The sequence below is a fragment of the Carlito syrichta genome, unplaced genomic scaffold, assembly GCF_000164805.1.
Source record: "Carlito syrichta isolate Samal-C Ts95f unplaced genomic scaffold, Tarsius_syrichta-2.0.1 Scaffold303061, whole genome shotgun sequence".
NCBI lineage: Eukaryota > Metazoa > Chordata > Mammalia > Primates > Tarsiidae > Carlito > Carlito syrichta.
Window position 1 is genome coordinate 211,514 of NW_007247157.1, and position 17,547 is coordinate 229,060.

At 40.7% G+C, this 17,547-nt stretch overlaps 1 protein-coding gene across 2 annotated transcripts in view; it reads left to right on the forward strand.

The window, feature by feature from the left end:
* Positions 1 to 3,878, forward strand: part of SMAD5 (SMAD family member 5) — a 45,299-nt gene extending 41,421 nt beyond the window's left edge. Inside the window, exons 6-7 of one of the 2 annotated variants that reach the window (XM_008057574.2) lie at positions 740 to 996; positions 2,687 to 3,277. In XM_008057574.2, the coding sequence (XP_008055765.1) occupies positions 740 to 996; positions 2,687 to 2,830 (401 nt within the window). In that variant the 3' untranslated portion in view covers positions 2,831 to 3,277. Of the gene's footprint in view, positions 1 to 739; positions 997 to 2,686 lie in introns of both variants that reach the window. The other variant, XM_021712094.1, reaches the window with a different exon arrangement.
* The last annotated feature ends 13,669 nt before the right edge of the window (positions 3,879 to 17,547 follow it).

Sequence of the window (17,547 nt, forward strand, 5' to 3'; positions counted from 1 at the left end):
GGCGAGAGGATTGCCTGAGCTCACTCAGGGGTTCGAGACCAACCTGGGCAACTTGGTGAGACCTCGTCTCTACAGTAAATAAAAAAATTAACTGGGCATGGTGGTGTGCACCTGTAGTTTCAGCTACTTGGAAGGCTGAGGCAAAAGGATCGCCTGAGCACAGCAGGTCAAAGCTGCGGTAGCTGTGAGTGTGCCAGTGCACTCTAGCCTGGGTGACAGAGTGAGACTCCAGCTCAAAAAAAAAAAAAAAAAAAAAAATCTCGTGACCTGAAATTACCTATGTAACTTTGGTTGTTTGGTTTTTTTTAATGTTTCTGTCCTCTTAATTAGCACAAATAGAGTGCACAGCTCTGTCAAATGACTGTTTGTGGTAGTTGATAGCACTGACCATTCATTTGGAAGGACTCATTAAAGGAGATTTTTAGGTTTTCTAGCCACCTCTTTCTCTCATAGAGATGATAAATGATTGTTGTAAAAGGCGGGGGGAACCCCTAGGAATGGATAATCCAATATGCTGCCAATTTGAGATTTACCTATTAGTTATTTGAGGACCATTTTAGATGTAGGCAGACATTAACCTCTTGATTATCTTTGGCAGCAGCAGGCCATCTAGTGGTAGTTTTGTCTAAAGACTGTTGGGATTTTGCTATGAATTAGGGGATTTTGATTGCACCATACAGCCTCTTTAGTTTCATTATATTGCTTCATGAAGCTGACTTGTGATATCTGTCTTTTTAAGGTGTTCATCTGTATTATGTTGGTGGGGAGGTGTATGCAGAATGCCTCAGTGACAGCAGCATATTTGTACAGAGTAGGAACTGCAACTTTCATCATGGCTTTCATCCCACCACTGTCTGTAAGATTCCCAGCAGCTGCAGCCTCAAAATTTTTAACAATCAGGAGTTTGCTCAGCTTCTGGCTCAGTCTGTCAACCATGGGTTTGAGGCAGTATATGAGCTCACTAAAATGTGCACCATTCGAATGAGTTTTGTCAAGGTGAGTGGGTTATAACCTGTAAAGTAATTTGAGTTACTCTAAAGACATATATTATGTCTCTAGGCTATAATAAAAGCTAAATGAAAGATAATAAAGTTGACGATTACTTTGATCTGGCCAAGCACAGTGGCTCATGCCTGTAATCCCAATACTTCAGGAAGCTGAAGTAGGATTGCTTGAGCCCAGAATTTTGAGACCAACCTGGGCAATGTAGTGAGACTCTGTCTCTACAAAAAGTTAAAAAAAAAAAATAGCCAGGTGTGATGGTGCATGCCTGTAGTCCCAGCTACTTAGGAGACTAAGACGGAAGGATCACCTGAGCCCAGGAAGTCGAGGCTGCAGTAAGTCATATTTGTGCTGATGCACTCCATCCTGGCCGACAGAGTGAGACTCTGCCTCAAAAAAAAAAAGGACATCAAAAAGACAAAACAAAAAAGTTACTTTGATCTTATTTAATAGGTTTTAAAAAATTAAATTCTTGAGTTTATAATTTTAGCCACATGATAGGCCTAAGATTTCATTTTGTAATCTATACATTATAAAATGCATGATTGATACTGATTTTGATATTGAATAGGGGTTGAGTTTATGAAGAGTTTCAGGTAAGGACTAAATCACTAGAAAGCATTTAATATTAAAATTGCTTCTTAAACTCCTTAACTTCAACAATTTTGATTATTATTATTAGAGTCTATCAGGTGACTTAATTCTTTAGAGTACTAAAATTATTCTACTTAAATCTAACCTAGTATTAAAAATGCGCAATATTCTGGTAACTTGTCAAGTTTATCATTTATTCTCTTGGCTTGATTTTGACATTCCAAAGACTGTGACTTGTGAACAAAATTTGGAAATAATTTTAGTCATATATTTATCCCCATGGTCCTTAAGAATTGAGCCTAACAAGAGTAACCGTTAAGTACTGTGCATGGGTTTTTCTTTTTGGTATTCAGTCCCAGTCCAGTGTTTCTTTGCTGTACATCTTTTTTGTGCATTGGTCATTCTGAAGGTGTTTTCCCCTCCCTCTCTGTGACTATAGAAATTTGACCTTTGCATGTTTATTTTAATTTCCACTCCCCCATTTTCTCCACTCCTTTCCCCTCTACGCCCCTCAGTTTTCCTAGGCCAGTACTACCATAAGCAGTAAAACAAAACTTGATACATCCATAATTTTCAGATAATTTTTATCTGAAAAAGCTTCAGCTCAATTCCTCCTAATAATTTTTCAGGTTAAAGGATAATAGCTTTGTGATTGCCACATTAAATTACACGTCTGCATTGACCAACATCTACAGTACTTTAGCTGATATTTTTAAAAAACAACCTATTTATAGGTTTTATTTATTCCTTAAAGTGAGAATATGTCTCACTGCAGAAGTATTTGTGTTTTAATTATGAGATATTATACATTATTACCTTTCTAAAATAAATTCTGAAATATTGCTGGCCCCAAAGACTTCTGTTAGAGGGATTATATCTGTTAAAAAAACAATTCATCTGTCTCTGAATAATGCAACTGTTTTCTTTTAATTTCATGATAAATGCTAAGATTGGTTTTGTAATGGTTATTCTCTTTGCGTACATTCTGCATATCTTCTACTGTCAAAGCATCTTGTTGTTATGGTAAAATTGGTTTAGACTGTTGATTGTTTAAAAAGGGATTTGCTATGATATCTGTTAATTTTCATAGGGTTGGGGAGCAGAATATCACCGGCAGGATGTTACCAGTACCCCATGTTGGATTGAGATTCATCTTCATGGGCCTCTTCAATGGCTGGATAAAGTCCTTACTCAGATGGGCTCCCCGCTGAACCCCATATCTTCTGTTTCATAGTGCAGAAGGATTCTTTTCAATTATATTATTAGTGGACTTGTTTTAATTTTAGAGAAACTTTGAGTACAGATACTGTGAGCTTACGTGGAAAACAGATATTACAGCTTATTTTTTTCTACATAATTGTGACCAACACATTTGTATTTTGTGATGAATCTACATTTGTTTGTATTCATGTTCATGTGATTAGCTCTCAAAGATGTTGTGAGAGATGCAGAGTAAGTATTATGCCCCAGTTCAGAAGTTTGGCATTGATCTTAAACTGGAACATGCTTTTACTTTATTGTCCTAAAATTTTCTATTAATTTTTTTTAAAAAAAGTAATGTATCAAATCATGAAAAATTACATTAGTGTATAAAAGGGTATATAATGAAAAGTAAATCTTCCCTCCTACTCTTGATCTTCTGGAAACTATACTTTTGCCAGTTTCTTTGTTCTACCAACTTTAAAAAAGTATAATTCATTGCTTTGCAAAAGTTTGTGGTAGAGGCTTAAAAGAAACTATACAAAAATTTTATTTGAAGGAACACTATGCACTGCTCTAACAAGTAGTGTTCAGTAAAATCAAAGTGATAGTTTTCTAGATGGCATCATAAAATTTACATTTAATACAGATAAATATTTGTCGGTGTAATGTGACTTTATGCTATATATCTTTTGTAAAACATTTCCTTTTTTAAAAAAATACTGCAAATAACTGATCTCAACTATATGTCATTTACTCAAAATCTGTCATAATTACTACTTTATAGCTAGTGACAGTGCATGCACAGCCTTGTTCAACTATGTTTGCTGCTTTTGGACAATGTTGTAAGAGCTCTAATTTTGACATGCATTAATCTTTTATTTTGCACTTTTGTGAGTGACATTTTTTAACATAACCTTTGGTAAAATACACTCAAATGACTTGGACTTAAATGCTTATCCTTACTTCCTTGGTATCCTGTACCCCTTTTGTATTAACAGACACTGCAGTTTATAGTTTACAGTTGTAGGAAGTTATACTTTCTCTAGTTTTTGTTTTATTCTCAACATAGTGGTTATAAGACTCTTATTCTGTAGTTCCAGCTTAAGGTGCCTTTTTAATTCCCTGCAGTTTTGTGGATGTTATTGATATTGGAAAATCCTATACTTAATTCCATTGCCCTTACTCATATTAGCCTCCTTATGCAAGGGCCTATGCACTGTGACCACAGGAGGTGCTTCAGTTGGGCCTCAAAGATGAGGCTACCGGTCTGATACTTAAATGAATTAGCAGTGGTTGTTGGCATAGCTGATTCTAAAACACTCTCTCATCAGAGAATACAGACTGTTCTCTCACTTATCATCAGTGTTCTTTTTCCTTTTTTTTTTAGTACCCAACTGGATGCTAGTCTCCCAGAACACAATCTTTAGAGAGGAAGACATGAAAACTCTCAAATATCCATTTACTCAATCATGCCTTTGGGTAAAGGATTCTTAGCCAGTTTTTCTAGGGAGCAGTCAAATGGACACTTGATTATGACATGAGAATGAAGAAATTTTTTTTTTTTTTTTTTTGAGTTGGAGTCTCACTCTGTCGCCCAGACTGGAGTGCAGTGGCCACTTCCGGCCACCACAGCCTCGACCTGCTGGGCTCCAGCGATCCTTCTGCCTCAGCCTTCCGAGTAGCCGGAATTGTAGGCATGCGCTAATAAATTTTTTTTAAAGGCCTAATTTACCCATCAGCAGAAGCTCTATTTTCTGGTGCCTTTTGAAAGTATATGGAGTCATGTAATCTTCTGTTTAAAATATTAGTTTGTTTTTACTTTCCACTTTGCCCTTTCTGCTTTTATGAGAAAAAGTACATTTTTTAAGGAAAGGATTATGTGATTCCTTTTGTTTTCTGTGTCATTATTTATTGCTTTTTCAGCGTGCAGTCAGTGGATGGTTTTAGTTCTTTCAGATGAAGTGCCATTTTGTTTCTACTCACAGTCTTTGCTGGACGAAATACTTTCTAACAGTCACCTGAGCCTTAAACATAAGTGTTACATGACATACTACATTCTGAATCTTCCAGAGTTGTGTCAACCACATGAAAGACAATTATTTGCTTAGTGATAGAACATGGGTATTTCCATCATTCTTTTACTTACCAGGTTCATGGCACAGTTTTTGGAACAAATTTGTAGGAAAAAAATCACTGTGAATGACAGATACATGTAGTTAACTTCATTGGGCTATAGTAAATGAATGGAAACTATTGTTTTATTGGTGGTTTCAACTGAGAGTTATTAAAAATTGTTTTTATTTGGGGTCATTAACACAGCCTTTAGAGTTAGCACGATTTTATGTGACTGGCCTTTTCTTTGTTTTCTCAGAGTTCTTTCGCATGAGTTACAGTACTAAGGTTATTAACCATTAAGAGTTTCATGGAGAAGTTTAAGCCTGTTATAGTTTCTAAAAGTTGTCAACTCCACACTATTGGACTTTAAATGAAAAGTTTATTCAGTCTAGCCGCTCTTATAATTCCTAAGGATGCTCATATGTCTATGTATAGGAAATATGATTTTCTAGTAAGGTTTTAAAAAAAAAGAAAGCTAAGTAAAATTCTGACCAGTGAAAAGAAAGCACCTCTGAAAGAAATCTTTTCACAAAATTACAGTTTTAAGTTTTTATTTAATCTACAGAATGGTTTATAGACAAATTTATGAAAACATCACCACTAGAATAATCACATATTCTAGTCTATACAGCATATTAACTTATGCTGGCTGAACAGACAAAATCTGGAAATAATAAAATTGCGACCAATTTAGTAAATGCAAAAATCAACAGAATCAATCTCAGTAATGAATTAAAACAACAAAACGATGTTGATTGGAAAAAAGGATACGAGATGCATTTGTTTAACATCTTTGCATTACAGAGTATTGTGGTCTGGTTGGTATTGCTTGGCTAACATTATGGATTGTAAACTAGTAGCCATGCTATTGACCTACTTAAACTAACATTTTTTTTTTAAAGGAAATTCAAGGATGACATCAATCAAAAATGTCAAATATATGTCAGAATATAAATCGTTTTTCACATTTTATTGTTTCTACTTAAGAAAACTGTGGTAATAGAACTGGCTGAGTTTCTGAGGTGAAATCCAGAGTAAGGTTACTAGATAGTTCAACAAGTCACACCTAACAGTACAGAAAGAAGATGTAGCTATTTTATACTTTTCATAACATTTGAGAGTAAGACATCCCTTTAGGGTGTGAACTGATCATTAAGTATTCATATCTGAGAGCTGTTGTTAAGATAAAAAACTGGGGCTCACGTTAATAAAACCTTCCGTATTACCTGAGGGTACCGTGGGAAACAGTTCCTTTCCCTGTTGTAATGCTCTGTTGAAAGTTTATGCAAAAAATGAGTCCTACTAACAGCACAGACATTCTGAAAAGTTTGGTAGTACCTATTAAAATGCTGTACTTCTGTTGTAGAGAGCATCTAAGCTACCAGTTTAGATCAGTTTCTTTATACTTTTTCTACCCATTTGCTTAATAGTACTTTGGATCATTATCACCTTTCCCACTTAAAATGTATTACTATCCTTTCTTTTTTCTGAGGAAGAAAGAATGTTTGATAATTTTTTATTTCAACCTCCAGTGATGACTGACTTTTTGGACCTATTAAGAGGATCAGAACACTTCTTTGTCTTATTAGTTAAATCCTTACTTAATAACTCGTGGGTATGAATATAAATGTGTCATGGTTATACCCATCAGCTAGAAAAGAAGGTGTCTTTTTTTTTTTTTGGAGTTGGAGTCTCACTCTGTCACCCACACTGGAGTGCAGTGGCCGCTCCTGGCCACCGCAGCCTCGACCTGCTGGGCTCCGGTGGTCCTTCTGCCTCAGCCTTCCAAGTAGCTGGGACTATAGGCACGCGCTACCACGACTGGCTGATTTTTGATTTATTGTAGAGATAAGGTCTCGCCAAGTTGCCCAGGTGGGTCTCGAACCCGCGGGCTCAGGCAATCCACTCACCTCAGCCTCCCAAAGGCACGGGATTACAGGCTGAGCCACCAAGCCCAGCAGAAGGTATCTTTTTTTTTTTTTGAGTTGGGGTCTCACTCTGTCGCCCAGATTGGAGTGCAGTGGCCGCTCTCGGTCACCGCAGCCTCGACCTGCCGGGCTCCGGTGATCCTTCCGCCTCAGCCTTCCGAGTAGTCGGAATTACAGGCACGTGCTACCACGCCCGGCTGATTTTTTGATTTATTGTAGAGATGAGGTCTTGCCTGCCTAGGCGGGTTTCGAACCCACGGGCTCAGACAAACCACTCACAGAAGGTATCTTTTAAGGTAGTAGATATCCTGGTGGTGTTAGAAGTGTTTGGTGATTTTTATGGGAGGGAATTTTTCTAAGTGGTGATTTATAGGTGGTCTCAGATACTATTAAAGGCAATTTTTGGGGCGGGGGTTGAGGTAGTCTCAGGTTTGATGCCTGTTTTCCCCGGAGCAGCAGTATTTTCCTTATTGATACAGGTGAGATTCTCAGGAATTATTGTTATCACAAAAGATACATGTATTGAAAGTGAGAATTCAAGACATTTCTTCTGCATAAATAAAGAATTCTACCTGCTGGACAGAAACTTGGACAGTTCTTTGGAATTCGCTGGATTGCAGTTTAGTATGTCCTCATTACAGGAGGTAACAGTATTTATCAAGTCTATGTTATATTGGATTATCTTATGTCTTAAAATACCACTGTATTATAATTGAAATGACACCCTAAAATTGGGTGGTTTACCAAAACCAGTAAAAGGGATGTCACACATCAAATTTTGTTTTTGTTTTGAAGTAAGAGCACATGATGTAATTTGCTAGTAGCAGTTGCTGTAAGACAGATGAAGAGTTATTTCGTTGAAAAGAGCCAGTCCCAGAGCAGGATTCATCGGTCATTCATGACAGAGTGAAAAAAGGTTTGTGTGGTTCTTGTCCAAATAACTTCATTCTTAAATTTTTTTTAAATCATCACAAATCATTATCCTTTAAGGATGTATTTGAAGGTGCTCTTTAAAAAAAGAAGTCCAGAATTTGTGTACATGCTCTTTAAAAAAAGAAGTCCAGACTTTTGTGTACAGGTAGGTCTCTCCCCACCGCCCCATTAATAGTTAGTGCCTTCTTAATACAAGCTAGTGTTAGCCTTATCAAAACTCCAGTAAGGCCAAAGAATCCCAAGTTCTTTGTAGAAAATCTTTTAGGGTCAGATTTTCCCTTCTAAATATCATTGAAGGTGATGTTGCTTTGTTTTGTTCATAAAGTATTTCAGATGCAGGGATTCTTGAAGGTAATGATTGGGAAAGCGATTTTCTTTATAACATGGTTGGTTAAAGTTGTGTTTCAAATTCACTTACTTTAAAATTGGAGAGGATTGTAATTAAGAAAACTGAATGTTTGTATCTACCTGGCCACGTTCTCTTAAAAAGATATTTCATATGCAGATGAGAAAGACCAAGCCAATGACTGCACCGTAGATCTGCTTCTTATTTGTACTTGTTCTGCTTCTGTTTATGTTGTAGAAAATGAAAATCTAGGCAACATGCTTCAATTTTATCTTTTTGATACTTATAAAATGTATTAGGTTTTACTATACTGTGCTTTTCAAAGCCATAACTCTTAAGAACTTTGTTTTTGCATATTGTTTGCTAATACTTTATTTTAATAAACTTCAAAACCTGTTTAATGTGTCTTCTCTTTTTTTTGCCCTAGAGCCTGCCTACATTTGTTTGAGTCCTGGGCCTTAGAGTTCTGTGCCCTTTGTCAAGGTGCTTTAACCACTCTGCACCTCACTTTCCTGGTCTGTATAGTAAAAGTTTACTGCATAGTGTTTGGGGAAGATTACTTGAAGTAATACAAAGTACTTAGAACAGTGCATGGCACATAACAACTCATATTTTAGATTATTATTATCTTTTACATTTCTACTAGTTCTTTAATTAAGAGTAATTATTTCTGATGCAGATCAACCCTTGATTATCCACTTTGCATATTAGCCATATTTTTCACTTTTGTTTTTCTCCTTTAAAAAAAAAATTTAAATCACAGACTCACTACTATGGTGTTCACATCTGTCACCCTCTGACTTGCACGTACAAGAAGTGCAGACTCCTAATTAGGAAGGGATGGTGAAAATTCATGTGCCCTGGGTAGAAAAGTAGAACAAAAACCCAAAGTAAATATTTTAACCCAAGAGAATAAATATAAAAGCTCTTATTCTCTTTAGTAAAAGAGATTTCCTGAAAAAAATCCATTTCTATAAATCACTTCTTTTATGTCTTTTTATTTAAAAGGCATTTTGTAGCATCTTCACTGGCTGTTTTAGACACATGTATTTTTTTTAAATTATGCTCATCCTGGTGAAGGGTTTCAGTGAGCACTGAGAGGGTGTTGGCTTCTCTCGGATGTAAGATAATTAGTTTTCAGATTACTGTAGCCAAAACAGGTGATGAAGGGGTGAGACAATAGCTAATACTATTTCATATTACAACAGTTTTGATGTGTTCATGTTTTATAAACATAAGAAGGCTGTCAGCAGGCCCGGGCAATGCTTTTAAGAAAGTACTTATTAAGGCTCTGTAGTCTGTATGGTTGGAAAGGAAGTGTTAATCCGCCACCCCCACATTTGGCATTTTAAATGGTATTGTGATTTCTGTTGTTGGTGAATGTATGTCTATCTTTAATAAACTTTTTGCAAAAACACAAAGCCTCATGTTCTATCTAAATCACTTTTTGTTGTTATTTTAAAGAAGGGAGTGGGGCTATAGTGAAAATTTAAAGTGTGTTGGATGGGAGGTGAGAAGGGAGATTCAGGCTGGTGGTTGAGACTTTTATTATCCATATTGTATCAAGTATGGGTGTAACTCCTAGTGAGAGGCATGTTTTTGAGGCAGTTTATTAATGTTTAGAGATGGATTTTGAAAGTTCCTTACTTTGTCTTAAGTTCTTCCCCTTCCAATCATTCTCCCCCATTATCTCATTTTAAATAATACTTTTATTGAGTTAATTTAATTTGAGCTAATTGCTGGGAATTTTAACAGTACAGAAAAGTGAAAACTAAAACCTCCAAATCAGCTGCTAAACATTTCTGAGCGTCCCCTTCTAACCTGTTCTGCTCGTCACTTAAATTGATCCTGTGCTTTCTTTGACAAATATTTAGCTGATTATGGATGGGGCTCTAGCTAATTTTTTTAAAGGACTTTCAGAGAAATGGATTGCTTCCAAAGTGTTTCTTGAGTTCTATATACTCAAGAAAGCTTTTCATTCTTCATAGCATTTATTGCCATACAACATACTATATACTTTATTTTTTTGCCCATTTGTTGACTCTTACCTCATGGGAAGGAACGTAAGCTCTGTAAGGACAGACTTGTGTTCCTACTACTAGAGCAGTTCTTGATAATCTAAGTAAGCACAATGTATTTGTTGAATGAGAGTACTGAAGCAAGATGGGATTTAAAAAAAAATACTAGAATTCATCTTTTAAGTAATGTTATCAGACAGTTCTTAGCTGAATTGATTCTAGCTTAGCATTTTATTACCTCTCTTTATTATATGCCTCATAAGAGCAGAAAGGTAGAAACTCAACTAAGAGCTTATCTATTCTTTCTCTTTGAACTTATGGACCTTTGCCCCCAAGTTACTAGATTCCTGGAATTGTTGCTTCAAGAACCTACAGAATTAACAGTCAAGCTGGAGTGTTAACCTGTTGGCATTTAATGTTTTCCCAGAGAAAATAGAAGGAGTATGATTTCCTTGATCTATTTGACAAGAGACAATAATCCAAAAAGGCACACTTACTACTTCAGAGCTTATAGAGGTGGGGGTGTTAAGAACCTTATAGTGTGACTTTAGTGCCCTGGGTTAGACTCCACAATACTCTTCCCCAGCTGTTGTACATGAGGGACGGGCCTTTCACTGCACTCAGGTTGGCCACTACAAGAAAGACCCTTGAGAGAATGTATGACAGAACAAGCATGTAACCCATATTTGTACTTCACTGTAAAAGCTTGATTTTGCTGAAGTGTGTGTGGGTGATATAGGGAGAAAAATTGAGGAAGAAAAAAACAAGGGGTCTGAAGGGCTTTTTAGATTTTACCTGCTTTATAGTTTTGCCAACATTCGTTCAGGAGTGTAATTAATAGTAAACATTCTCTGATTGCCTTTTGTTTACATAACACTATGTGAAAGGTGGTTTTCATTAACTTTGAATTGTTTAGGCCAAGTTAGTGATGTCAGTGAGGTGAAGATGAATGCAGGCCCAAAGCAGTAACGTATAAATAGTAGGACTGCCAAGATGCTGTTCATGTGAAAAGGTCCTTTCCTTTTACTGTTTGTTTAATAAACTACTGGGAGTTTGCCCATGCTCATTTTTCCCTTCTTTAATTGTAGAACACTATGTCCAGGTGGATACCCCATTTCCCAGATTTCCTTTCAGCTAGACATGGCCATGTGACTAAACTGGCTAGCATAAGTAGAAGTGATAGGTGCCTTACTGCATTCTGTCCAAAGGAGGAAAGTATTCCTTGCTCCTTTCCCCTTCTCAACGGCTGGAGTGCAGATAGGATGGCCAGATCTAGATAGCCACCTTGAATTGGACATGGCAGCCAAGGAATGAGGATGACAGAGCTGTGCTACCCCCTAGAAGATTACTATGAGAAAGAAACTTAAGGTGAGGTGATAGTGGCTGGTTTTTGTTATAACGGCTGAGGCTCGAACGTAATTAATACTTTTTCTTTCAATTCCTCTTGACAGACTTTTGTTGAGTGCTTACTGCTGGTTAAGCTTTATGCTTGGCAGTAGAGCTGGAGTCATAGTTCTTGACTGCGTGAAAAGTGTTGCAGTTAAAAAAAAAAAAAAGACGGGGGTGGGTTCTTACTGTGTTCAAGCCAGACCTGAACTTCTGGGCTCAAGCAATCTCTCCTTAGCTTGCCAAGTGGCTGGGACTATAGGCCAGTGCCACCTTGCCCAGTTTAAGCAAAGTGAAGCAGTAACATAATTTAAGGTATTTCTTACCTACTTAGGTTAATCTGATCAGTTTTGGAGAGTGGAGAAGCAGGAACTAAGAATGAAGGAGACTAAAGTACAGACCCCACTCCTGAATTCCTGAATATTTTTATTTTTTTCTGGTCCTGAGTAGTATTTTGTCAGCTGGTATCTTAGGGTCTGTTAGGTGTCAGGCAGAGGATAAACAGTGGATAAAACAAAAATTCTTTCCCTTGATCTTTCTGGTTGACGTAGACACCAAACAAGGTAAATAAGATACGTGGTGTGCTGACTGGTAAGTTCTAAAGAGAAAAAATAAGAAAGGGAAATACTATGGTAAGGGGAATTGCAATTTTAGACCTAGTAGTCCGAGAAGGTATCATTGAAAAGATAATCTTTGATCAAAAGTCGGGAGGAGGTGAAGAAGTTGGTATGTAAAGCTATGATTTAATCAGGTCTTATTCAAGACAATACAGAAGGCATATGAATGAGGGTGCAAAGATCTGTGTTTTCCTGCAGGAAAAGGAGTAATTCAAGCAGAAATAGCTAAAGGTATAAATTGAATCGCCTGTTCTTTAGTCTCTTCAGGAGACACAATAACCAAGGTGTTACATAGATGGAAATGTTAGTTGTTACAACATTGGATTACCACCCTAAGGGCATTGGACACTCAGAGCACCAATCAGCAAAGGAGAGTTCAGCTCAATATTTCATCTGATGTAGTTTAGATTAAGGCAGAAAATTAAAGGAAATGTGTTCAGATGAAAACGCGTGGGCAAATTTACCTTAGCCTCTAGCTCTGTTTCCCATTATATTTTGTTCAAGAAGTATTTATCAAGTGCCTATTTTGTGTTTAAAACTAGGCTAGGCATTGGGAAAACAGTGACCAAGGCAGATGTTGTCCCTGACCTCTTACAACTTCCATGTTAGTAGTGGGAAGAGACATTAGACTACTCATTATGCAATTATTTAATAGCTATGACCACGGAGGCAGTTTGGGGCTATAAGAATATAATTTATCTGATGATTTAGGCAAGTCCTTTTTTGAGGAAGAAAGACAAACTGAGTCCTGAATGAGGAGAAGCCATCTGCTAGAGGAAGGAGGAGAGAGACATAGCTTAGGCAGAGACACATTAGGGATGGAAAGCCACTGTGACTAGGGTCTGGGGTACAAGAAGAGATGAACCTGGAGAGGCAGTTGGGGCCAGATGATTCTGAGCCTTGTTAGCATTTGGTTTTTCATTCTGAGAGCAAGAAGCCATTGGAGTATAAGCTGGGGCTGGAGGCAGATATGCGGGTTGAGTGAAGAGACAAAAGTAGGTGTAGGGCTTTGAGTTAGGGTGGTTTTGATGGGGGATAGAGGGGAGAAGGTGGAGTAGAGTGGTGTCTAGGAAGTGATGGATTACATGTGGGAGGATGGAGAGTTTGGGGGCCAAGGATGGCCACCATAGCTTTTTGTTCCTTTCATTTTGGGTAACCATATACTGGTGCAGTATATTCAGTTGGAGAAGACTGAAGGAGGATCTAATTTAGACAGAAAGATGATGAGTTTGAGGCTTGTTGAGCTTGAGGTTTCCTGCGAGATACCCAAATGGAGGTGTTGATTGGACTCAGGGATAGCATGGAGCAAGTCATTTGAAAAGCCACAGAGAGCTGCCATGAGAGTAGAGATGGCTTAGGGGGAAAGTGCAAAGTGAGAAAGACCTAGAACAGTTGCCCTCCAGCTCTGGGCAGACCCATTGGGAGATGTGGACCTCTCCAGTGTTTGGTGCTAGTACATGCCTGAGAAAGGTCTGCAGGTCACTAATGGCAGTTGCTATTTGTACTCCTGTAAGCACTTCTGAAATGATCATGCCAGTTAATGATGATAGCTCTTACTACAGGGCACTTACTACATCTCAAACATGAACTCAACACTTTCTCTACAGTGTCTCGATGTTGAAAATTCGGTAAGGCAGGTACTATCATCTCCGCTTTACTAAGGCTATCAGATATTCAGAATTGTGATCAAGGCATAGAATGGATGACCAAGCTCAGGTCACTTAGCTCCGGGCCTCAGGCTCTTGGTCACCACTGTGCCTGTCCCTGGTTCCTAACATATGCAACCACCTCCCCAACCCAATCTCCACTTCCTCACCCCCATCAAAAATGTCTTTTCCTCAACCCTATTGCCTGCTCTCTTTTTAACCTGCCATGCCCAGCTTTTCAAAGGTGGTTCCAGGGCATTTTGGCACCTGTGTGACAGACAGCAAAGGGCGGGAGGATTGTCTACAGATAGCCACCTATTTTGTTGGGCTGCCATAGCAAACTACCACAGACTGGGCAACTTAAGCAACAGAAATTTATTTTCTCATGGTTCTGCAAGTTAGAAGTCCAAGATCAAGGCTCTGGCTGACTCAGTTTAGAAACTGAGGGCCCTCTTCCTGGTTTGCAGATGACCATCCTCTCTGTGTCCTCACATGACCTTTTCTCAGTTCCTGCACATGGCCAGAGAGAGAGAGCGCGAGAGCCCTCTGGGGTTTCATAAGGACACTAATCCTATCAGATCAGGACCCCACCCTCGCAGTTTTGTGTAACTTTACTTCCTTACTCCAAATACAGCCACTCTAGGGTTTAGAGTTTCAACATACAAACTGTGGGAGGACAGTATATGCACTCGGTCCATAAAACCACCTAACTGTCCAATCACCACATGGCAGTCTTCTTACCCTGTGTATAAGTAGACAGACATGAAACCAGCTGCATCCCTGCTGCCCAGGGAGAATCTTGGACTGGGTCCAACATGAGAAAACCCATCTCTGCTCAGCTAGCCTAACACTATTCTAAAAATGAGTTACTTGGGTTCACAATTCTGGCACATAGTATCCTTACCCTGCTTGCTTTCTAGAGTTTAGCTCTATTCAGGCTCAATTACCCAGAAATTTATACCAGTAGTATTGATTCATTTGAAATGGCTAATTGGCTTAGGAGGCTGAGGCCACTGCAACTCTGTAGCGACATCAAAGAGATGCTTTCCAAATTGTGTTCATCTTAGCACTTTTTGGTTCTAACCCCTTGATGTCTTGCACCAATATCTTATTAAGGGATCCCAAGAGCCTTCTGGGGATCTCTCAGCTATAGCTGATTCTGACCCAGGAACTATAGGTGACTTCTAAGCCAGTCATCCACTCATGACCTCTTCTGAAGGGACCAATCCTTGCATGTGTTTCTGGTCACAAGACAGTGGGCCCTCAGAGGATTGTAGCCTGTGGGCGGGTCAGCTTCTCCCATCAGCAGTGCTGCCTCATGCCTGTAGCACAGCTGTAAAAATAGATAACATCTGGATGCTCCCTTTGTGCAAGCATTATTCCAGCATGCCGCATGGGCTATGCTGTGTATTATTCAACCTTGTAGAGCTAGGCAATATGATACCCATTTCACACCTGCAGAAATGGGCTCAGGTAGGTTAAGTAATTTGCACATGGTCATTCAGTTAGTAAGAAGTAGAATTGGGATTGTACTTCTGACCACGGTTTGCACAAGGTCATACAGTTAGTGAAAAGTGGAAAAGAGCTTCGACTTCTGACCACTCTTACACACTACCTTCAGGTCTAGATGTCAGGACATGTGGAGGAAGATTCTGCCTCCACATCTGTTTCTTACCCCTCACAACTTCCCAGACGAAAGCTGAAGGGTCCCCCACAGCAGCACCATGTGATGACGGTGTGCCAGCCGGAGGCCCTTAGACTTCCCACACTCATTCCCATCTAGTTCTGTCTGCAAGCAAGGTTCATGCAGATTAACTGGGTTACCCTTACTATGGGCTGGAGAGGTTTGGCCACATTTCCAAAGCCTAAGCTAAAATGCTCTGTGAGGTGATCATAGAATTGGTACCACTGGGTCCTGGCTGTTGTGTGTTCTAGAAGGCGTGGGTAATGGAGCCCAGGGAGTCTCCTCTTCTCTGCTTCCTGGAAGAGGAGCCAGGAGGGAATTTTGGGCACTGGCTGAGAGGAGGTGGTGGGCTAGGCTGGGACTCCGGACCCTGGCCTGTCTCTTCCCCAACATCAGTTTGGCCTCAAGAGTCAAATTTAGTGTCTGGCAAACCTTAACAATTGTTAGAGAATTTCTCTCCTGTATGTATTTGTCCAGGGGCAAGGGTCCTCGGTTTTCATCAGATTCTCTAAACTGGAGTGACCCCAAAAGGTTTGGAATGACTGGATTAGACAATCTGTCAGATTCTTTTTTAGTGGAATCTTCTCTAAGTTCTGGGACCCCCACGGAGCCAGGTGGCTCCTGAAACTATTTTAAACCCCCATTAAAAAGTCTCACTAGAAGCCGGGCTCTGTGGCTCAGCCTGTAATCCCACGCCTTTGGGAGGCTGAGGTGCGTGGATTGCCTGAGCCCGCGGGTTCAGAAGCGGCCACTGCACTCCAGTCTGGGCGACAGAGTGAGACTCCAACTCAAAAAAAAAAAAAAAAAGTCTCACTAGAATTAGGCTAACTTTGTTAAGGTTTTCCCAAGGTTATGGCGAACCTTTCTATTCCCTCTCAAGTTCTTTGAAAAAGCTTCCCCCAGCTGCGTCTATGCATCCATGTCCTTTCTGCGGGGATCTCGCAGGCTGGGGCCCTGAAGAAATGCTGAGCATCGGCCCCCATCCCCTGGCCTTCAGGTTCCTCTTTCACGAGATGGTTCTGGTACAGGGATGGCGCTTCAGAGGTTGCAGGCCCAGGGAGCCCCTGAGAGCAAAAGGGAGGCCGCCAGGTGGAAGGAACTGCTATCAGAGAGGGTCCTTTGGAGCCCCGTGAAAGGGAGTTTATTTGTCAAGGCGGGCAGCAATTTCCTCTGAAGGCTGCCCTGGGAAAAAAACCTTCCTGGAGCAAGAAACTAACTGACTCTGAGAAAAAGCTGAAGAGGCGGAAGGACCGTCAAACTGCCCCAGAGCATGGCGCACGGACGGCGGGTCGTGCTCGAATGTCGCCCTGCTCAGCACCAACCTACCCTTAAATCCCTTTCCAAATCGACGCGACCAGTGACCAGAGCGTTCCCAGCAGTGCTTCTAATTCAGTGAGATTTTATTATGGAAACGCAGCCCCTGGAGATGTGATACGCAGATCCCCGACCGCTGCCAGTGGGACCGTGCGCCTCCCCACCCGCCCGCTGCCGCCCGGGCTCTCAGAGGAAACTGCATCCCGGGACGCGGGCGGGACCCACCGGAACCCCGCGTCCCGTCATTTCCCCAGGGGGTCGCGGCCCCCGAGGGTCATCCTTCCAAGTGGATCCTTAGTGGAGTCCTCGGTGCCAGGGAGCAAGAGAGGCGGTGGCATCCGCCAGGAGACAGACACAGGCCAGGGAGTCGCGCGCCGACTTTCAGGAAGGTTTCCTCGCTGGACCCGCCGACTAGGGGACGAAAGACTCGGCCAGGTGAGCAGAGCCATGGTGCTTACAGGTACCGAGACTGAGACCCTACGCAGCCGACCCACGCCTCGGTCCTCCTGCGCCCTCGGGTAGGAGCGCTCGGTCGGGAAGGGTCTTTGGGTCCGGGCGACCCCGGCGTCAAACCCGCCTCGCCTGACCCGTGCGGGCTGCTCTCGGCGAGGCCGGCAGAGGGTGCCCGGCGGCCCGGGCTGGGTCCGACCCTACACCGGCCGCGTCTTCCAGGGCGCGCGGGCGTCGCGCAGAGAGCGGTCGTGGGGCAGCGCGGCGAAGGCCGAGTGGCGCAGCTGGCAGCCGATGAAAAGGACGACCAG